Source organism: Mustelus asterias, chromosome 12 (genome assembly GCF_964213995.1).
Source record: "Mustelus asterias chromosome 12, sMusAst1.hap1.1, whole genome shotgun sequence".
Lineage (NCBI taxonomy): Eukaryota > Metazoa > Chordata > Chondrichthyes > Carcharhiniformes > Triakidae > Mustelus > Mustelus asterias.
This window is the reverse complement of record NC_135812.1, coordinates 98,598,964-98,622,262: the sequence shown is the minus strand read 5'-3', so window position 1 is coordinate 98,622,262 and position 23,299 is coordinate 98,598,964. Positions and strand designations below refer to the sequence as shown.

General features: G+C 43.8%; 1 protein-coding gene across 1 annotated transcript in view; it reads left to right on the top strand.

The window, feature by feature from the left end:
• Window positions 1-22,499, top strand: part of tmem235b (transmembrane protein 235b) — a 54,043-nt gene extending 31,544 nt beyond the window's left edge. The window contains exons 3-4 of the mRNA XM_078225707.1: window positions 6,564-6,701; window positions 22,008-22,499. Coding sequence (XP_078081833.1) covers window positions 6,564-6,701; window positions 22,008-22,240 — 371 coding nt within the window. The 3' untranslated portion in view covers window positions 22,241-22,499. The remainder of the gene's footprint in view (window positions 1-6,563; window positions 6,702-22,007) is intronic.
• The last annotated feature ends 800 nt before the right edge of the window (window positions 22,500-23,299 follow it).

The window sequence follows — 23,299 nt, the reverse complement described above, 5'->3', positions numbered from 1 at the left end:
TGGTGTCATGTTCAGCACGATATCATGGGCTGGAGGGCCTGTTCCTGTGCTGTGCTGTTCTATGTTCTATATTAAGTTTATCCTCTTTGAACCAAATAGTGAAGCAAGTGATTCCTGCTGGGTTGGAAGGGAACCACACGTCTTTGGGCACAGCAAGAGTATTGTGGGTTGTTGCCGATCCAGGCTACCATCCCTACAATCACCCCATGGCCATGTCCCAGTTTCTCCCTGGCCAGGTTGGCCTCTGGGTTGTCTGGCATTGCGCTGACGAGCTGCTGTGGGGCATCCACTCGTTAGGTAGCAATGCCATTGTAGTAAGGGCTGTTTTTCAAAACATTTGGAATCCCCTGCCAGCAGGATTCACTGGCTGCCAGAGAGTTAACAAGCCCTCCTTTATGACAAGTACATTATCTGCAAGCTCCTACCCAAAGGTGAACACACTTTCCTTATCACTATAACCAACTAAAGTAGACTTATTATGTACAGTTAAATATCGGCAGTGCCACGATCACCAATTATTATGAATATGCCAAATTTACCAAGATTGACATCAGGGACCAACAAAAATAGGTTGTGTGACTGAGGTGATCATCTTACCATTAATATTAACAATTACACTTTCCCGTGATTTCATTCTTTAAACAAGGCCTGTATTCCCTGGAATATAGAAGATTAAGGGATGAATTGATTGAGGTTTTTTAGGGTTTGAAGGAAATTGATAATATTTCCTATTTTCCTGTTAGGGGAGGAGTCTAGGACCAGAAGACAGCACCTTCAAATCAGAGCCAGGGTGTTCAAGAGGGAAGTTAGGAAAGGTCTTCTCCATGCAAGGGGTATGAGAAATGTGGAAAATAATCCTACCAAAGCAGTAGGTAGTGGCTTGATAAATAATTTAGAATCAGGAATTGATAGTTCTTTACTAGCCAAGGTGTTAAGGGACATGCAACCAAGGCTGGTGGATGGAGTTGGGATGAAGACCAATCATGATCTTCTCGAGTGGTTGTTGAGTGGCTGACTGGCCTCCTCCTGTCTCTATGTTCCATTGTTTATCTCTCTTATTGGATTAAAATCACAATAGCTGATTGTTCTAATGTTAATTTCTTATTGTGTGGAACAAATTGGGAGAAAAGAATAAATAATTAAATTATTTAGACCAAATATGTGGCACAGTTTGCACGTTCTCTCCGTGTCTGTGTGGGTTTCCTCTGGGTTCTCCGATTTCCTCCCACACTCCAAAGATGTGTAGGTTAGGTGGATTGACCATGGTAAATGTGTGGGGTTACAAGGAAAGGCCGGGGGGACGGCAGGAGGTTAGTCTGTCAGAGAGTTGGTGCAGACTCGATGGGCCGAATGGCCTCATCTGCACTGTAGGGATTCAATGAGTCTATGAGGCTGCTATAATATTATCCCAAAATCGACAGTTATTACTTGTATATAAATCCACCATACTCTCACCAATCATTTGTCACATTCCTGTCTATGAATTTGACAATCTCTTCCCCAACTTTAATAATTGATACAGTAAGAAGTCTTGCAACACCAGGTTAAAATCTAACAGGTATATTTGGAATGACAAGCTTTCGGAGTGCTGCTCCTTCATCAGGTGATGAAGTCCTATTGGACTTTAACCTGGTGTTGTGAGACTTCTTACTGTGCTTACCCCAGTCCAACGCTGGCATCTCCACATCATTAATAATTGATGGCATTCCAAGTTCAGTTGAACTTCTAAGAGCTGATATTGAATAAACTTTCATTCCCAGGTTAGTCTCAGAACAAATGCCATCCAGGATACCTGTGTTCAAGGATTCATATTAGTTCATAGACACTCTTGAATGTGTTTAAAGATATTTGACTAGACAAAGCAGCCTTGTGGCACAGCAATTACTGAATACCTGACGTGATGGATGCAAAATCAATGGACAACTCAGCACAGATTATTCCTTTGTACCTTGTTGCAGCAGACTCCAGAGCCTTATCAATGGATGCCTATTAAATCAAATACTATGCTATTTAAATTCAAAACGTATATACATTTTAAGAAGGCTGATCCTGCATTATTGTTACTGTTTGTTCCTGTGAGAAAAGTCTAGGGATTGGAGCAAAATTAAGTTGTTACTGCGAACATAGCTGTTGTAGGCAGTCAATTAAAATAGGGGCAGTAAGTTGACATTGACACTTCACTGCAATATGATCATAGAATTGTGGAATCCCTATAGTGCAGAAAGAGGCCATTCAGTCCATCGAGTCTACACTGACCCTCTGACAGAGCATCTTACCCAGACCCATTAACCGCCTATCCCCGTAACCCCACTTATTTACCCCGCTAATCCCCCTAACCTACACATATTTGGACTGTGAGAGGAAACTGGAGCACCCGGAAGAAACCCATACATTCACGGGGAGAATGTGCAGACTCCGCACAGTGACCCAAGCCAGGAGTCAAACCCGGGTCCTGGCGCTGTGAGGCAGCAGTGCTAACCACTGTGCCACCGTGCCTGTTATATTTTGTAAAAACAATTGGTTTGCAATGGCTTTACATGTTTACATTTAAATCAACTGTTATTCTTTAATCTTAAATGGCAAAATTAGAGGTTCCTTACTCACCCGCAAAATTATTAAAGCCCTGTTAACCCCTGTTATTCCACCCATGTCTAGAATGTAAACACAGTACGAAGTCTCACAACACCAGGTTAAAGTCCAACAGGTTTATTTGGTAGCACAAGCCACAAGCTTTTGGAGCGCTGCTCCTTCATCAAGTGAGCGGGTTAACTTCCCGCCCACTCACCTGATGAAGGGGCAGCGCTCCAAAAGCTTGTGGCTTGTGCTACCAAATAAATCTGTTGGACTTTAACCTGGTGTTGTGAGACTTCTTACTGTGTTTACCCCAGTCCAACACCGGTATCTCCACATCATAGAATATAAACAACATTGGCAATTTCTGTAGCAATTTTCTGCCTTTTCATCTCCTGTTCCAAGAACGCATCAAATCAAAGGTCAGAAGCTCCGATCTCTGCTATGTTAGTGTTGAGCAATTTTCCCAGACTTTCTTCTATGAATCCATTTCTCAAGAGGTAACTCATGTAGTCTCACCTTAATAATTCCCAGAGTCATGTCAAATATTCAGCTTGGAATAACGACAGCCTCGGATGAAAGATCGGAATCATGTTCTAAAATGGATCTCATTTTGTTAGTTTCCTAGCTCTACTGAGGCTATTGAGAGGCCCCGGACATAACTAAATAACCATCAAAAACAACATCTGGAGAAGCTGCGTACACATATAGCGCTGAGGACTGTATCAGGAGTACAATTCCTGCCCCGTGATTGTTGAAAAAAGTGTTTCTAAACAACAACTGAAGGCTGGAATGCAGAAAATCTCGCCATTACCAAAATTCAATTTCCTCCCTGTATGTTCTGAGAATGTGATAATGAAACGCAGACCAATCTGGTTCCTGCACAGACCAGGGATTAAATTGAGAGCTTCCATCTGCTTTGTTATCAGTGTGAGAATATTAGTTCCCCAATCAGTTGTAGCTGCCTTTAGAACCATGTCTCTGGTGAAATGTCACTCCTTAAAATGTAATATTTTTCCTCTTTCCAGCATTTTCTGTTTTAGAATGATGAGCACAGTAAGAAGTCTCACAACATCAGGTTAAAGTCCAACAGATTTATTTGGTAGCGCGAGCTTTCAGAGCACTGCTCCTTCATCAGGTGAGTGGGCTGTTTGAAGGAGCAATGCTCCGAAAGCTTGTGCTACCAAATAAACCTGTTGGACTTTAACCTGGTGTTGCGAGACTTCTTACTGTGCCCACCCCAGTCCAACACCGGCATCTCCACAGAATGATGAGGTCAGACATTATGGCCAGCTCTATTGCCACTTAGGGTCTGTGAATGAAATTCTTCTCATCCTCATTTTAGTCCAATCATTAACGTGTTTAATTTAATATTGGCCAGGATGATGTTCTTTCCAAGTCTCCCTTCTCATTGTCTAGTCTCCACTAGGCAGCATCCTAGCTTAGATTGTTCAGGCCAGAGACGTGGGGAGTTCAACTTCCCGCCGAGCACGTCCCTAACATCCAGCAAGTTGTAACTCTGATATCCTACAGCAAGAGTGCCACAAATTACTGTCGACTTTGTGAGAAATAGGCCAAATCTGAACCAGTAAGCAACATTATATATCATAGAATATCATAGTATCCCTATGATATTTAGCCCATGGAGTCTGCACTAACTCTCTGACAGAGTATCTTACCCAGGCCCAGGCCCTGTCCCCACCCTATCCCTGTAACCCCACACATTTCCCAAGGCTAATCCATCTAACCTACTCATCCTTACACATTAAGGTGCAATTTCGCTTGACCAATCCATAAGATATAAGGTATAGGAGCAGAATTAGGCCATTCGGCCCATCAAGTTTGCTCCACCGTTCGATCATCGCTGATAGGTTTCTCAACCCCATTCTCCCACCTTTTTCCCAGAACCTTTGATCCCCTTACCAATCAAGAACCTATCCATCTCTGTCTTAAATACACTCAATCACCTGGCTTCCACAACCTTCCGTGGCAATGAATCCATCTAACCTGCATATCTTTGGACTGTGGAAGGAAACCGGAGCACCCGGAGGAAACCCATGCAGGCACGGGGAGAACATGCAAACTCCAGACAGACAGTCACCCAAGGCTAGAATTGAACCAGGTTCCCTGGTGCTGTGAGGCAGCAGTGCTAACCGCTGTGTCACCGTGCATACACACCTCTCATTGGGTAGCATATCTGTGCAAAACAAAACTCAATTTTGACTTTTAGAATGATGTTTTATTTTTCTGCAACTTGTTTTGTGCTGTTCCTATACTTCGCGTCGAAAACTAGAAACAAGAGTGCATTTTCTCATAAAAGTATTATTTGAAAATCACAAGGCAACAGTCAGTTTCAAAGAACATAGAAAAGCACAGGAACAGGCCCTTTGGCCCTTCAAGCCTGTGCCGATCATGCTGCCCTAACTAAACTAAACAAAAAAAACCTTCTGTCCTTACTCGGTCTATATCCCTCTATTCCTCTCTATTCATGGACCATCCAAGTGCCTCTTAAATGTTGCAAATGTGCCTGCTTCCACCATCTCCTCTGGCAGCGCGTTTTAGGCACCCACCACTCTCTGCATGAAAAGTTTCCCCTGTACATCTCCCTTAAATTTTCCCCCTCTCACCTTGAACCTGTGCCCCCTTGTAATTGACACTTCCACCCTTGGAAAAGCCTCTGACTAGCCACCCTGTCTATACCTCTCATAATCTTGTAGACCTCTATCAGGTCTCCCCTCAGCCTCCGTCTTTCCAGTGAAAACAATCCTAATTTATTCAACCTCTCTTCTGGTCACCCTGTTATAGAAAGGATATTATTAAACTAGAAAGAATGCAGAAAAGATTTACTGGAATGCTACCGGGATTTGATGGTTTGAGTTATAAGGAGAGGCTGGATAGACTGGGACTTTTTTCCCTGGAGCGTAGAAGGCTGAGGGGTGGTCTTATAGAGGTCTATAAAATAATGAGGGGCACAGATCAACTAAATAGTCAATATCTTTTCCCAAAGGTAGGGGAGTCTAAAACTAGAGGGCATAGGTTTAAGGTGAGAGGGGAGAGATACAAAAGTGTCCAGAGGGGGAACTTTTTCACACAAAGGGTGGTGAGTGTTTGGAACAAGCTGCCAGAGGTAGTAGTAGAGGCAGATACAATTTTGTTTTTTAAAAAGCATTTAGACAGTTACATGGGTAAGATGGGTAAAGAGGGATATGGGTCAAATGTGGGCAATTGGGATTAGCTTAGGGGTTTAAAAAAAAGGGCAGCATGGACAAGTTGGGCCGAAGGACCTGTTTCCATGCTGTAAACCTCTATGACTCTATGACTCTGCTCTTGGCCAACACCCTTGAGGCCAGACAACATCCTGGTGAAGCTTCTTTGCACTCTCTCCAAAGCTTCCACATTCTTCTGATAGTGTGGTGACCAAAACTGCACGCAATACTCCAAATGCGGCCTAACCAAGGTTGTATATAGCTGCAATATAATTTCCCATCTCTTGTACTCAATGCCCCGGCTGATGAGGGCAACCATGCCATCGGCTTTCTTAATTATCATGGCCACCTGTGTTGCCACTTTTTTCCTGTATTGTGCCAAGGTAAATATCTTGTCTTTCACAACTTGATTTGTACAACATTTCAAATCATTCTGTCACATACACTGAAAATACTGAATTCAATCATGTTCCTCGGTTACAATCCCTTCTTTTCATAGCTTGGGACAATCTTGATCCATTCTAACTCATATGATAAAGAAAAGCAGCTAGGAAAAGTGTAGGAACAAAGCCCAGTGCAGAAATAAAATAGAATCAGACTCTGAGAGCACTGGCTGCCATCGGAGGTGGACTTAATGTTCTACCCGTTATTGTGTCAGATTTATAAGATGTATTTATACCACCGGTTCTGTTAGATAATCGATGCTTTGGCCCAAGTTCCCTGAGTTTCCAACCTCTCCTAACGGAGCAACTAACTAGCACCTTACAGCTATTTCTCTCTTTTCAGTTATGCAGAAGGTGTTTGTCATTTTGCTCCCTCTGAGTCTGGTTCTTCTTGTTCTTGGAGGTATCTGTGGACTGATCAGCTCTTTGGCGAATGGTCTCTACATGTTACTGTTCACTGGTTCCTACTTTCTGGTTGGAGGTAAGATTTCTTAATGCCTTTGTTCAGATGAGCCCCATTCATTTTCTTTGAGTGAGACAGAAATGATTTCACAGTGATTCCTTCAAAAATGATTAAATGTTTGAGAAGCAGTATTGAATATATTTCTGTTTATGGTGTCTATATCTAGTGATTAATATTAGGAGCTGCCAGACTCAGCCCAACAAGGTGTTCTGTCTCTTTTTTCTGATAGACACTAATTAACACAAAGAACGTGGTTTCAGAGAGATACTTGCCTGAGTTCCATAGTCTGAAGTAGAGTCACAGCAATGTGGCTGACTCTCAACTGCCTTCTGAACATGTACAACTTGGGATGGGCAATAAATACTGGCCCCCAGCGATGCCCATGTTCTTCCTGGATCTGTGTGGGTTTCCTCCCTCAGTCCAAAGATGTGTAGGTTAGGTGGATTGACCATGCTAAATTGCCCCTTAGTATCCAAGGATGTATAGGTTAGGTGGATTAGCCGTGGTAAATGTGTGGGGTTATGGGGATAGGGTGGAGAGGTGGACCTGGGTAAGGTGCTAATTATGTGGAGATGCCGGCGTTGGACTGGGATGAACACAGTAAGAGTTTTAACAACACCAGGTTAAAGTCCAGCAGGTTTATTTGGTAGCAAATACCATTAGCTTTCGGAGCGCTGCTCCTTCGTCAGATGGAGTGGAAATCTGCTCTCAAACAGGGCACGGAGACACAAAATCAAATTCCGCACACTTGAGGACGGCCTAAACCGGGATGTTGGATTTATGTCACATTATCAGTAACCCCCACAGCTTGCCTCCTGGACTTGCTGGCTGTCCTGTCTGGAGACAATACACATCTCTTTAGCCTATGCTTAATGCTCCCTCCACTCACGTTGTCTGTATCTTTAAGATCTGGTTGGCTGTAGGGATTCGCATTCTAATCAGTATTCTGTAACTTGATTTTGTGTCTCCGTGCCCTGTTTGAGAGCAGATTTCCACTCCATCTGACGAAGGAGCAGCGCTCCGAAAGCTAATGGTATTTGCTACCAAATAAACCTGTTGGACTTTAACCTGGTGTTGTTAAAACTCTTACTAAGGTGCTCTTTTTTTTTGTTTTTATACTTTTCCAATTCAATCAAATCAAGTCCAATTCAGAGTCTCAACAAGTTGAGACATTTCCGATCCAGGCTGACAAGACAGGGCATGCAATCCTCTACCCTGTCTTGGGCCTGATCTACATGAGCCAAGCTGATTGGAGCAGGCGGAGAATTCCTGCTCCAAGGCTTGATCTCATTTGCATCTTAGCCAAAAGGCCGAGATACCACTTTTAAAAATTGCTTCATATGAAGCTTATGATGCGACCCAATGACCACTACCAAGTGCAGCATCAGCAGACCACACCTGATCTTAGCCAAAAGGCCAAGAAGTGAGCTCTTTCACAGCGTTGGTACAGACTCGATGGACCAAATGGCCTGCTTCTGCACGGTAGGGATTCTATTGGAAAGAAGCATGTCCAACAGTGTAGCACTCTCTCAGCACTGCACTGAAGTGTCAGTCTAGGTTACAGGGCTTGATGTTACGTATCGGAGGTGAGAATGCAACATTGAACCAAACTAATACAAGAAAGACGGAAGGCCGAATCTTCTCGGGATTCAAATCAAGAGCCCGTTTGTCCTAGATTGATCAGTCACACTACCCAGCATTTGATATGTAGATAGAAGCATAAAATCATGCTTTCCATTTATCAACAGAAATTTAAACTTGTCATAAAATTCATAATTTCCAGATCCTGTTTGAAAATGTAATCTCTTATGGAAATCCTTGGTAGCTTATTGGTCTCAACATTGGGCTGTATGGGGAGAGGACCTGGGGAGGAAACACTGTCAGAGAGTCAGTGCAGACTCGATGGGCCAAATGGCCTCCTTCTGCACTGCAGGGATTCAATGATTCTATATTATTCTTTACCTTACAATAACATCAGGACAGAGTTGGAATAAGCATGCACAGAAATTGAATTATTGCATTGCAACAAGTCCCTGGAACTCACCACTATATCGCATTTCAAAATTGAGTGATTACATTTGGTATTAAAGTTTAATAGAGGGGTGTCATACAAGCATAAGGATCTGGGAATAAAATATGTTGCCCTACTCATTTAAATTCTGTTCCAGACAGGCATTTAAATATTTCTTTCCGAGTGCAAAATCATTTATCTCTTCATTCCTCCCGAATCAAGAATTGCTCTCGTTTTGTTGAAAATACCTAGTTACTGGGAAGGGGGGGGGGGGTGGTGGGTCACGTGGTGTGAGGGCGGGAGTGACTGTGTTTTCTTGAGCTCTGGCACCGTTCATCTTTTTAAACCTTCCCTTTATCCTAATGCATAACCTGTAATGAGTTGATTTTGATACAGATATAATCTGTGCAATGTTTTGGGAAAATTCTGGTTAACGTTTTTGACTGCGGGCCAAATTAAGTCAAAGAAATCCATGTTTGTGAGATGCGGTGGGAGCTGGTTTGGCTGGGGCCTGATTCACAGTGGGCGGCGTTGTTAGTGAGCAGAGGCACGATTGGCACCAATATGAAGACCGTTTTTATGCTTCCTGGCACAGCTTATGAGTGTTCAGCATGATGAACTGCGAGATATCCCACAGAGAATGAACAATGTGGAGATGATAATTCTTTCAGTCGAGGAGGAGGTTTCCTCAGTGAAGGCTCACCTTCAATCCTTGGAAATCCTGCTGCATGGCGTATTGAGCATCCTATTTAAGCCAAGGGAACATGGCTGGATGAGGACTGTCAGTTAGCTAGCCCCCCCCCTCCCCCCCGGGAAGAGGAAGAGATTCCTGGCTGATTTTGGAGAATTGGCTGCCATGCTTTCGCGTTCTTGATTTGAGGGCTGGGTGCTTTGAATTTGATGAAGTACATTTAATTCGGTTTTTGAGGCCTGGGATTGGCTGAAGACCCCAGTCACTGGTCTTGCATTGTCTGGACCTCAGTGTTTGTCGAGAGGGATAGGAGATGGCCTGACATGGTGGACATTCCCCACCTGCTGGGCCTGGGCTCCTGCTTGTCTGGACTCTGGGGTGACAGCATGATGGAGACTTTGGTGAAATTCTGGATGATTCCTGGATGTTCCTCGACAATCGGTCATGGCTTCGGCCTTCCCTAATTCCGTGGATGGTTTATAATCTCGCAATTCGTCGTAAATCCTGAATTTTGTTCCCTTGTGCTTTTACTCCTGATTATGTGTTGTTGTCTTTGATCCTGATAAGGGCATGTTGAGCACTGGAGCTTGGGAGTTTTTTCTTTTCCCTTACCTGTTATCCTGTAAATTTGGGATCACTATCTTTTATATCCTTGCTGATGGCTCTTCCACCATTGTGCTCTGGTGATGGGACGGGGCCTTCGTTCTCTGTAGGGGGCCCTCTTCTTTCATTTTTCTTGTTGGAGAACGCTCCGAGTGGGTTGTATGTCTTAAAGGTTGTGTGATACATATTTAATTGTGTTTTGTAATGTGCTGTAATCCTTGCATTTGATCAGAAGGAGTACATTCTTTTGCAGTAGCCTTCGTTTTAGTTATAGAAAAGATGAATGGCACCTCAGCAGGGTGGTGGATGGACATATAGATGTACAGAATCCTCATTTTGGGTGAGGAATGCACCCATTAGAACGATGGGTGTTGTGTTTTCTTTGTTTTTTGTTAGTTACTCATGGTCTAAGAAATCCTGCATTTATTCGATCATGAGTACAGATTAAATATCCTGGAGTCTACTGGGCTTCTTTTCCTTGCCATTGGTTCTTCTGGTTGGTGGGAGTGTAGAGAAGGGGGATGCATGTCCAAGCACAGTTGATAGGTCTTTGAGTTTCTAGTATATTTGGACTGGTTTTCTGAGGTTACTTTTTTGGGTGGGCAGAGTTGAGAGCTGCCTGGTTACTTATTTGGGAGGGTGTCTTTTTGGTGGGGGGGGGCCCTTTGTATAGAGGGAGAGCTGCATTCAGGGGTCTCCCCAGTCTTGATGGTGCCTTCCAGTGCACCTTGTCCAGAGAGACTGTCTTTCTGTAAAGTTGCACCGTGAGAGAGGATGCACCATAATGCTATGCTTTCATGGTCTTATCCTGTTGTCCTGATTCCCCAGACTCTGTTTCTGTTATCCATTCAATATACGTACAAAAGGAGGTGCCGACTACAACGGCAGGGACGATGATGTCTGATTCTTTGAATCATTTGCATTGATCTTTGCTGATCTTCTCCAAGTCTATATGTGTAACGATGATCGTTCTGTACTGTGCTGAATCCTGGGAATTTGTTGCGTCTCGTACTGAATATAAAGTTGAAAATTCTCAATAAAAACATGCTTAAAATAATACCTAATAGTTATTTATTTCACCAAGAGAAATTATCAGGATGTATTTAGTTTGTGGATTCTTTAACTAAGTCACAAAGACCATGGAGGTCCCTGATCTCTGCTCAGTACTGATTTAGTCAACCTTAGTCAGGGCAGTGATATTGCATTTAGTCTCGACATCCCTGGGAGAAAATCAGCTGGAGTTCCGGACTTCAACTACTGCTCATTGACTCCTCCTGCAAAGTGAACATGTGGATGTTGGATTAGGGCAGTTTGTGGCCCGTATGTTGGCTCCAGTAATCAAACTGTTATTCGGCTACTAATTCAAACCCTTTCCAAGCATTCCAGTTTAATGTGACAAACAAGGAGAGGAGTCGACTCTTAATTCTCTTAACAATCTTCCTTTATTTAACATTTTAGGTATCAAACTCAAACTTACAACATTTGCAACACTTTAACTCTTTTACTAAATTTTAACACTTAACTGAACTTTAACTCTTGATTGAAATTTAACGCTTCACTGAACATCAACTCTTCAGCTTAATATTAACTCTAATTCTTTAACTGAAAATAAATACTACCCGGTTTAGAACAAAGTGGCCTGGTCCATTCCAGATGTTGAATCTATCCTCATGGTCTTCTGTGAAGATGTTCTTCAGAGCACTTCTTGGGATGGTTGATCTCTAAAGTTATCACTAGAGACAAAGGACTGGAAGATGTCTTTTATCCACAAAATGTTTCAGCTTCGCAGAAGGTTCTCTGGCACCCGTGCAACTGGAAACTGATCACATTGCTCGACCAGGCCAATGAAGTTACTCACAAACAACTCTATAATGCTTGGTTCAGATAGCATGTAGCTCAAATAGCCTTTATGGGTTAACCCATAAACCTCAGTGCCATAGTGTCTAGCTCCAGCTAAACAATTCCCCATATTTGGTCAACACAGGAAGCTTCAGATCACAGTTCCCAGACCAGGTCATGACTCACAGTAAATCTGCTGCCTGCATCTGTTTCTAATTACATCTTGACCAAAAATCCCAGCATGCTTCACTCTCAGTTACACCATTGCTTTTAAAGCTAATATTGCTATTATTGTAGTTAAAATCATTGTTGTGGTCGTTCTTTCTCCATCTACACAGTCTGCTGCCAATCGCCGTGCAAGATCAAACTTGAATAATGGACCAGTTGGCACTGATTGGAAGTTATTATGCCTACATCCAAATCATTGGCTTCAGGAGCAGCTGAGATAAGAGCCAAATAATTCTTTCTACGATTATAGACCCCCATGTAAACTAAAAATACATCTTCCTCCATTTGAATTACCTTCCCCTTCCCTTTTCTATCTCCATTGCTGCATAATGCCATTGATCAAAGAGAACACTGTACTCACAGTACATATATATGAAGTCATCAACCCAATAAATATGAAGGATGAGAGGCGGTGTGGCTTAATTCCACTTCAGTTAGGACCAAATGCTGCACATCGAACTCAAGTGGAAATCACCATTCCTACTTTAGTCCAACGTCCTCCTAATAATTAGCGTTTGAGTCGTTACAATCTACATAGACACTGATAACTTTTAAAGAGAAGTTCAAACATCCAGTTAACAGCTGAAAAAATTACACATCAAGATTTCGTCTTTTAAAGGTTTTACTGTAACAAAGAATTAAAAAGCATTATTGACTAAACATTGTTTTCTTTCCAATGGCAGTTTATGCTTTAAACTACAGGAAAAAGATTTCCCCATTCAGCTTTCAGCATGACCAAAATCCCCCATTACAGTCATATGCTATATTGTCCCTTAAATTGACACTTCATCCTCAGGGATCAGTCTAAAATATTCTCATTTCTCAATGGCTTGCTTCCTTTTTACTTTCCCAGCTGGGTAAACTTCTAATCCCCAAACTTCCTTTTACTGTATGGTTACGCTATAGGTTCCTTTTTCTAACTCCAAGTTGGGGCTCCAACCTCCTTTAAATCCACATAAACTCAGTCTTCAGTCTGAGTGTGAGTTCCCACCTGTGTTTTGCATGGTGAATAATAGAGCCAGCATTGCTTCTGCGGGCCTGGCTGCTTCTCTCTTTTGCTGACTAGGTGTTTTCCCAAACGGGTGCAAATCACGCAAGACAAAACTTCAAAACTGTTGTCTATTTGTGATATTCATGGGTTTATAGGGAAGCCTGTAACCTAATCTCAAAAATGGCTTCCTCCATCCTCTTTTCCATGGCTAAAGGAATCACAATTTTGCATATAAGTAGAAATGCTAATAGTTGATAGGGGATGGGGGGGAAGGTAAGTGCACTAAGACTTTAGGGACAGTGATTGAAACATTCCTATTAAAGAAATCAACAAAGATAGAATAAGCCCTGTATTTCTTTCTAATGGTGCATGCAGTATGTGTGGGGGGGGGGGGGGGGGGGCGGAAGGCGGTGGTGGGGGGCTTTAATGTGCACAGAATGGTTGCCCTTCATTGTACCAGTGATTATCTATTAAAAATACTTAATTTTCTTCAAACATTTTGGGACATAAATGCCTAGCTAATCATATAGAAGTGTGATAAACACTTAAATCATTTGGCATACAGTGAAATATATGGGCTTTCTCAAAACATTTAAGATATCCTGCCCAGAGTCTGAGATGAATACACAGATTATTGAGAGAATGGGGACTTGAGGGCGTAACTCTGAAATCCAACATGAGCTGGTGATTATTTTACATTACCAGTACTCAGTAGGTTGGATAAATGAAATTACTGCCTCTCTGGGCAGTGAAATTAAAACAGTCCTGAAGCAGCAGTTGAGTTTTTCCCACTGCTGAAATATCAGGATCTGCAAGAGGCATCCGCAATGTCTTCAAATGTCACTTGTAAATGTTAATTGAACATGTTATTGTATTGATGTATATTCATAATTTGACAGCCGACAATTTGTTTTCAGTATTCCAATTACAAATGCTCCTCTAGTTTGTAATAATAAGACGTATACCAGTCCACTTTGTGCAGACTTCATTCAGAGGCTATGAAGGAATACCATTCAGCCTGCACACAGTACAGCAGTTAATTCAACTACACTTAATTCAGTGTAGGCATGTCAGTGTCAGTTGTAGATGAAACCTATTCTTGCTCCTGCAGTCTTCTCACCAGCTTCACCAGTCCTATGTTTCTATCAGAGGATATGGGGGGGGAAGGTGGGTCAGGACATTGAATTTGATGATCAGTCGTGATCAAAATGAAAGGCAGAGCAGGCTCAAAGGACGAGGAAGGGCGGGGTTTACACTGTTGCCTCATTGCTTGATGAATGTTAAGTACAGCAAGGTCAGCTGGTATTGAGATCTAATTCATGGAAACATGGATGATTGATGGGGGAGTCGGCCCATCTGGATGGCAGAGGGCCAGCATGGGTTTGATGGGCCAAATGGCCCCCTTCTGTGCTGTAATACTCTATGATACCAAACCTGGGCTGATTCCATGTGTTCCTGATGCTGTCAGGGATCTGTTGGCAGGAGGTCACTGGTGAGTGGTACCTTATTTTTCTTACATTTATTTAAATAGATGGCACCGTGGCACAGTGGTTAGCACTGCTGCCTCACAGTTCCAGGGACCCATGTTCAATTTTGGCCTTGGGTCACTGTCTGTGTGGAGTTTGCACATTTTCCCCATGTCTGCGTGGGTTTCCTCCGGGTGCTCCGGTTTCCTCTCACAGTCCAAAGATGTGCAGATTAGGTGGATTGGTCATACTAAATTGCCCCTTAGTGTCAGGAAGATTAACAGGGTAAATACATGGGGTTACCGGGATAGGGCCTGGGTGGGATTGTGGTCGGTGCGGGCTCAATGGGCCGAATAGCCTCTTTCTGCACTATAGGGATTTTATGATCCTATGTTTCTAGATCAGACACCTGAGATTTCCTGGTAAGTGATCCCTGCGAGAGTTTCTCCTCCTCGGAGTCTGGGAATCTGCCATTCTGATTTAATTTCAAACCCAACTGGAATTGACGAGTGGGAGAGGATAGTCCTCATAATCCCACTGCTTGTTATGCTAGTGTTGCAGGAGTTGCAATCAATCAACTGCCAAAGTTCACACTCAGGAAGATCCCAGTAGCTCTCACGAGTATTCCATCCCAAGACTAGCGATTCCACTGGGGTAATTGTGAGCCAGCTGGCTATCTGGATTTCATTTGTTCCCCCAAAGTAGGTGATATGATACGGTTTCCTTCAAAAGACAACCATTTCTCAGATCAATTGTCAATCCATTGTATTTATTTAATAATCTGTCCTTGGATAACATTGGTTAAGAACAAAAAGGAATTGGCAGGCATTTCAGGCTCAAAGCAATGTGTTTTTTAACAAGTGTGTTGTGTGAGTAAGTGAGACAATTTTCTGCTATTGGTTGTTAAGCCCAGGGAGGAGATACAATTTATTTCATGGCTGGGTCTTGCACATTTTTCACCAAGTGTCATTTCATTGAACAAATCTGAGCAGAGGGTGAAAACCTTGATTAGATTATTTATTTAATCTTTTCTTTGTATTGTGTTAAAAAAGAGCATGTGTGCGGGTAAGCAGTTTGGAACACTGACAGTCATGGAACATGTAATGGAGTTAATGCTCTAATTCAGGCACAGTACTCGAGGTGATCATTGCTGTCCAAAGGGCTTTGATCTATGAAGCCATCCAGAGATTTTTATTTGATGTTATAAATGCCCTCAGAAAGATCGCCTGCGCTCTCATCTGAAGAAAGCAGATGGATGGAGGGAGGGATGGAGGGAGGGATGGATGGACGGATGGAGGGAGGGATGGATGGAGGGGTGGATGGAGGGATAGACGGGTGGATAGCACCTTTCATGACATCTAACAGCACATTGCAGCCACTGAAATACTTTGCAAGTGTTGTGTCATTGTTATAATGTAGGAGAAGTTGTAGGTGACATATGTCACCATGTTTGTGAACTTCAGGATCTTGTAAATCTTGTAATCTTGGGCAGCACAGTGGTTAGCACTGCTGCCTCACAGCATCAGGGACCCGGTTTCAATTCTGGCCTTGGGTGCCTGTCTGTCTGGTGTCGGCACCTTCTCCTTGTGTCTGCATGGGTTTCCTCCGGGTGCTCCGGTTTCCTCCCACAATCCAAAGATGTGCAGCCTAGGTGAATTGGCCAGGCTAAATTGCCTGTTGGTGTCCCAAGATGATTAGGTTAGATGGACTAGCCTTGGGAAATGTGTGGGGTTACGGGGATAAGGTGGGCAGGGGGCCTGGGTACGGTACTCTGCCAGAGAGTCGATGCAGACTCGATGGGTCAAATGGCCTCTTCTGCACTGTAGGAAATCTATGGTTCTATGATATTCCAGGAATTATGGGAAATGAAGCTGGATACGCAGAATGATGTGTTGTATCGTGAGAGAACTAGATTTCAATCTGGGCACCTTCACACAACTGTCCTGGAATCTCCTCCATAGAGGCAACACTAAAGTCAGAGCAAGCAATCTTCCCATTCCTACCAGCGCTAAGTTCCACTCCAATCTCCTGTGAATCTCATTGGAGTAAGCTTGGTGTCACATGGGCAGAATCAGTGTAAACAATCAGGGTCTAAGGAAGCACTGAATATGTATCGCATGCAACCTCTTGTGAAATCCCTCCCACCCAGGGCCTGGGAGATAATTCATGGCTCCATGTGCTTCTCCTGCTTTCTGGCCCCTTTCGACAGTTCAAAGAAAAATGTGAACACGTCACATTTCTTCCAGGAAGACCATGCCTTTAACTGCCACAGTAAGAAGTTTAACAACACCAGGTTAAAGTCCAATAGGTTTATTTGGTAGCAAAAGCCACACAAGCTTTCGGAGCTGCCACAACAGCATCAAAACATTTTTCTAAAGAAAACTCCCAACAGAACTAAAAAAAATAGCAGTGACATAGCTGGAACTTGTGCTGGTCTCCATTAGCCTGACGCTGATGAGCAATGAGTGGGACAATGGACTCCGCAAATATTTGCTGCTCCCAAGTTCCTCAGCTGCAAGAGGTCACCAAGGGAGCAGAATAGGACTGCCAACTGCATCAGAGTCATCCTGGGCATCCCGGGGAAAACCCACCCTGTCCCAGCCCCGGGAGTTTGGGGAAGCTCCTCTGCACAAGCCCCCTTCTCCCAGAGTGGGGGTCCCGTGTCAATGGGGGAAAACGTTTTACAAAGAAGGGGCAATCAACAGCCTGGTGGCAATCTGCCCTTGTGACTGCTCAAACACTTGAGATTACATTTACTTCATTGGCCGCCTCCATCCAGGCATTCTTAATGTTGTAGGTGACTGGAATCTTCTGCTAAGGGTCAAGGCAGGTAGTTAGCAACAAACCTCCTTCACCTGCACATTCCAAACCCATGGGCTCCTCGAGCGCAAAGGATAGCAGATACATTGGAACACATGCACTGGCTGTGCGGAGTCTACACGTTCTCCCCATGTCTGCGTGGAATTCCTCTGGGTGCTCTGGTTTCCTCCCACAGTCTGAAAGATGTGCAGGTTAGGTGCATTGGTCATGCTAAATTCTCCCTCAGTGTACCCAGACAGGCACCGGAGTGTGGCGACGGGGCGATTTTCACAGCAACTTCATTGCAGTATTAATGTAAGCCTACTTCTCCCTGTGTCTGCGTGGGTTTCCTCCGGGTGCTCCAGTTTCCTCCCACATTCTGAAAGACGTGCTGGTTAGGTGCATTGACCCGAACAGGCGCTGGAGTGTGGCGACTAGGGGATTTTCACAGTAACTTCATTGTAGTGTTAACGTAAGCCCACTTGTGACACTAATAAATAAACTTTAAGCTTTAGAAACACCACCACCTGCAAGACCTCACAGAGAGCTCGTGATAATTCTTAAACAAATTGACACTCCAAAATTGCAGGAAGGCATTTTTTTTTGTTCATTAGCTGCAAATTGTTTGTGACTCGACCTATCAGCAGCCAGGCAGAGCTGGAAAATGTCTCCATTGCTATTTTCTCATTATTCCTTGTAGAATAATCTGCCAATGCCTAATTTCCAAAGTGAAGTCTTGCTGATAGCTTCCTCCCTAAACATGACTTAATGACAATTGCAGCAGCACACTTGTTGCCAATAGCCCTTGGGGATTGAACCTGGGGTTTTCCTGAGCTGAAGCACTCAGCTACTGAGCTAGCTGACAAGTCCTACTTCCTAATGTTGATTTTCATAAGATGGCATTTCACAAATTAATAATGGAAGTGCAAGGTAAAATAAATAGATAGCACAAAACTCATTAAAGCAAAATGTCAACTTAGTGTCGGGTTGGGGGGAGTGCGTAGGTGAGAGGAACAAAGAAAAGTTATTCAAAAGCCTAATGCTTTAACTTTAAACTGCAAAACCACCCAGACCATTGTCCTGCCAGATTTTTGTGCTTTTGTTACACATTGGTGTCTGCCTCAGTGGAAAGTTCACTTGCCCATTTGTGGCACTTGCAGAAGTTAGAGCAAGGCATAAAATCAGAATTTCCAGCAGATTTCTGAATCTCTCCCATCCCAATGCCACCCAAGATAGGAATACTAATAAAACATAAACCATTTGGGGCAGCGCGGTGGCACAGTGGTTAGCACTGCTGCCTCATAGCGCCAGGGACCTGGGTTCAATTTTGGTCTCGGGTCACTGTCTGTGTGGAGTTTGCACCTTCTCCCCGTGTCCGCCTGGGTTTCTCTGGGTGCTCCGGTTTCCTCCCACGCTTCAAAGATGTGCGGGTTAGGTTGATTGGCCATGGTAAATTGCCCCTTTGTGTCAGGGCATTTATTAGCAGGGTAAATATGTGGCGTTACAGGAATGGGATCTGGGTGGGATTGTGGTTGGTGCCGACTCGATGAGCCGAATGGCCTCCTTCTGCACTGTAGGGAGTCTATCTGTGAAACCATCGACCAGTGTGGGGAGTGGAAAGGCACAAAAAAAGTTTTGTAACTGACTGAGGACAAAGTTATTTCAGAGCGGAGCATAATTGCAGTCCTGTAATGTGATTTATGGATTTTGCATCTGGAAGCATATACAATACAGGGTCCAAATACCTATTGTAAATCATATGGTGGGTGTGTTGGATGACTCCGTGTGCCCCCCGCCTTGGCAAGCATTACTGTCGGGAGATGAATTCAGCCCCCTGTCTCCCGCTTCACCTGAATGTACCACCACAATGCTGCAATTCAGAGTGCATTTAGAAATCCAGTCCAGATTTCCATCCCCCAGAATACTTCCCTTTTCTTGCTGCTAGGTAACAGGAGGCCCCAGCTCATATAAAACATCACTTGAAGAGTCAATAACACTCAAACTTAATGCCTAAATAATGTTTTTCGGCATTTTCATCATCGTATGGTACAGAAAGTATTTGCTTGGGCAAGGGCCTTGTTTGGCACCTTGGGTGCCCCCGTCTCCTTTCCTCTCCTCTCCTAGGCCTGCTCCCACCATTACTTACCTCTGTCCTGGATCTCTTTACGATCCTGGGCTTCCAGTGGGTATAGTTCCTGCAGCAGCCACTGCCTCCTGTTGGTGATGCTGAGCAAAGGGTTGACCGGCAGTGCTCAGCAGGTGGGACCTGCCACCCTGAGATCCTGATCTTATGGAAGGCCTGGCAGTGGCCATGATAATTGGCCCACTGGGGAAGGCCAAAGGAGGCAATCGGTAGGGTATTTCAAGCCTCTATATGCAACATGCCCGCCCAGTTAACACATTTAGTATTTGGTGCAGATCCACAGCACAAAACTGCCCATTATTTACCACACAATAGCCTGAAACATCAGAGTCTTTTTTAAGGATGTAAGATGGAAATGTCATTGTTAATCTTTAGAAACATGCACAGAATTTCTTCAAGGTCTGTGTAGAGGAAGGTTACCTCAGTGTAAACTCGACATAATTTAAATAGTTCGGAAGGACGGCAAGTTTGGTTAATGAGGATAAATGGGCAATAATTGACACGTAAAAAGGACAGCTGAAAAAATGAGGTTGATAAATCAGTACAGATGCTAACCAGGAGAAAGGCTAATTAAATCAACGTGAAATAGGCTGAGATTAAATTGTTGTGTAATAAAAGCACAGAGGCAATTAGAAGAGAAACTGAGATTACTGGACTAATTGTGTGACTGATGGGAAGCGACATGATCTTAAGTTATTTAAATTGAAGTTACTTCATAATCTTTGCTAATTTGTGAGATAATCTCCTGCATATCTCAGACCAGAAGGCTTTAGTCTGCTCGGTTACCTCCTCGATGACACACTTACCCTTGGAATTAACGCGAACTTAAAAATATTTTACATTGATTAGAAAGTGAGAGTGATGGTCCCTTCACTGCGTTTATCATTTATTAACGTTTAATCATAGAATCCTACAGTGCAGAAGGCGACTATCTGGCCCATCGAGTCTGCACCGACCACAATCCCGCCCAGGCCCTATTCTCATAACCCCATGTATTTACCCTAACTAGTGCCCCTGACACTAAGGGGCAATTTAGCATGGCCAATCCACCCTAACACGCACATCTTTCGGACTGTGGGAGGAAACTGGAGCACCTGGAGGAATCCCACGCAGACACGGGGAGAATGTGCAGACTCCACACAGACAACGACCCAAGCCGGGAATCGAACCCGGGTCCCTGGCGCTGTGAGGCAGCAGTGCTAACCACTGTGCCACCGGTTAAAATCACTGAAGACTTTACACAGAGTTTTTCACCCCAAAATATTCTAGTTGAGCTTTTAATTATTCTGAGCAAATAAAGAAACTGATAGGATGGCAGTCACACGAACAGATTTGGGAACTGTAACTCAAACCCTCCAAGACACCCATGGAGCACAATGCACCCAACATACGTGAAGCCAGCACACAGGTTAGGAGAGGGCCTCATTCGACTGTTGACTTGCATTTTATTTATTCACTCACCTCATAATAATATGGCCGGAGCTCCTGAACTTGTTTGATTTAATGCTAAAAGGGGGTAGAGCCATTAACTGCTGAAATAAATCCAGTCATCCTCTGCCCCTCAGTACCTCTGAGCTTCGTTCCCTATTATACCCAACCCCTCACTCTGCCTGCTCCTTTTCTCCTCCACGTCTGCGCTGAGAAAGTGTCTGGCTCACTGCAGCCAGCCAGCAGTTCATCTGTGACGAATAAAAATACAGCTCCAGCATTTGTGGTGTATCCTGAGTGATGCTGCTAAGGGGAGCTGGCATTAACTGCGTGGGCAGGACCATTTGAGCGCAGGTGTACATAGAAATGATAAAGAGTTCTTCTTTTGTATTTAATACCCTAGAATGTAGGCCATCAGGCCTGGGGGACTTATCTGCCCTCAATCCCAATAGTTTGCTGAGTACCTTTTCCCTAAAGATGTAGCGGCATCGGAGGCAGTTCAGAGGAGGTTCACTGGATTGATTCCAGAAATGAAGGGTTTGTTGTATGAAGAGCGATTGAACAGTTTAGGCCTATACTCTCTGGAATTTAGAAGAATGAGGGGAGATCAAATTGAGGTATACAAGATGATAAAAGGTATGGATAAAGTAGCCGTGGAGCGGATGCTTCCACTTGTGGGGCATTCTAGGCCGAGAGGTCTTCGGATAAGGGGTAGCAAATTGAAAACAGAGCTGAGGAGAAACTACTTTCCCCGAAGGGTTGTGAATCTGTGAAATTCACTACCCCAAAGTGCGGTGGATGCTGGGACAGTGAGTAAATTTAAGGAGGAGTTACAGATTTTTAATTGGTTATGGGGAGAAGGCAGGAAAATGGGAATGAGGAGGATATCAGCCATGATCGAATGGCGGAGTAGACTCGATGGGCCGAATGGCCTAATTCTGTTCCTATATCTGATGAACTGTGCTCAGCCTGGCTCCTATGACACTGAGATGGAAAATTTTCCTTTCCCTAGTTTGTGAATTTATTTTGTGCTCAGGTACCTCCTTTTGAGTGACAAACACAGAAATAGAAATGGTGTGGATATATATATTGAGGTTCTAACATCACTTGTTCTCTGTGTTTCAGGTGCACTGACCCTGGCTGGGATCTGTGTGTACATCGCTTATTCGAAAGCAGCCTTCGCCATTGCAATGCGTTTGTATGGACACAAGTTGTTTGACGACGTTCACATTGGTTTCAGTTGGTCCTTGGGCTTGGCCTGCCTTTCTTGTGTGTCAGAGGTCATTGCTGGGGCTTTATTCCTTCTGGCTGCCAAGCTTGCTGCTGCGCAGCATCTAGAACAGTCATCCACAATATGAGCACTCTGTTCATGTGTAGCTATGTTGCAGTCTGTTATTGTCTAGTATTGTGCCTAGTTTTGTAATAAGCTAAATCCGGGAGATGTGTTGTAACCAGCGCTGATAGCTGTGAAGCCTGTCTGCTCGTTTGGGATATATTTGTCTCTGGGTGTTATGTTTAATGAAAAACTAGAGGCCTTGTTTAAGACCAATTACAAGATGTTTACACAGAATTAAATGGCAGGAAGAGAGGTGAATAAAAATTGAGCTCTGAACACACAACCAGTCTGTAAGTTCATTGTGCGAAGGGTGGGGGTTTTCATTCCCAGGGCACTGACACAGCAAGCATTCCCAGGAGGATGGGGAGAATATAGGCTGAGTGTGCAACAGCATTGGAGGCACTACCTGGGCACTGGGGAGGTCTCACTGAAGTGCGTCATTTAGTCCAGAACTACAAAGAAAGGTTTTCACCCTCCGTACACTATCGGTGAATATCACGGTTCAACTGTCCTGTCGCGTCCATTCTGGCGTCGACAGGGGACATCTCAAGAGTCAGCCATTTTGACATCCACAATTCCATTAAGGAGTTAACTAAAACTCTGCTTCATCATGTACCCATTCATATAAACTTCAGAAGTGAGCACCAGATCAAGTTGAAGCTTTCTCCAAGTATCTCTCGGCAGTGTTGAGATAGACCCTGTGCATAAAGGTCAGTTGACAGTAGTCACTGTTACCACCAATGTCAATGAGAGACTGTCCCCCTTCATGTCTATTTGAACTGATATCACAGTCCATCATACCTAAGCCCATCATTCTGTTCTTCACCGTTCCCCAGTAGCTGACTCTTTGGCAGTAACCCACCTGATAGGATTAGTTTTTAATTTTTTTGTGGGACGTGGGTATCGCTGTTGCCCATCCCTAATTGCCCTTGAGAGTCAGTTAAGAATCAATCATATTGCTTTGGATCTGGAGTCCCATGTAGGCCAGACCAGGTAAGGATGGCAGATTTCCTTCCCGAAAGAACATTAGTGAACCAGATGGATTTTTGCAACAATCGACAGTGGTTTCATGGTCATCTGT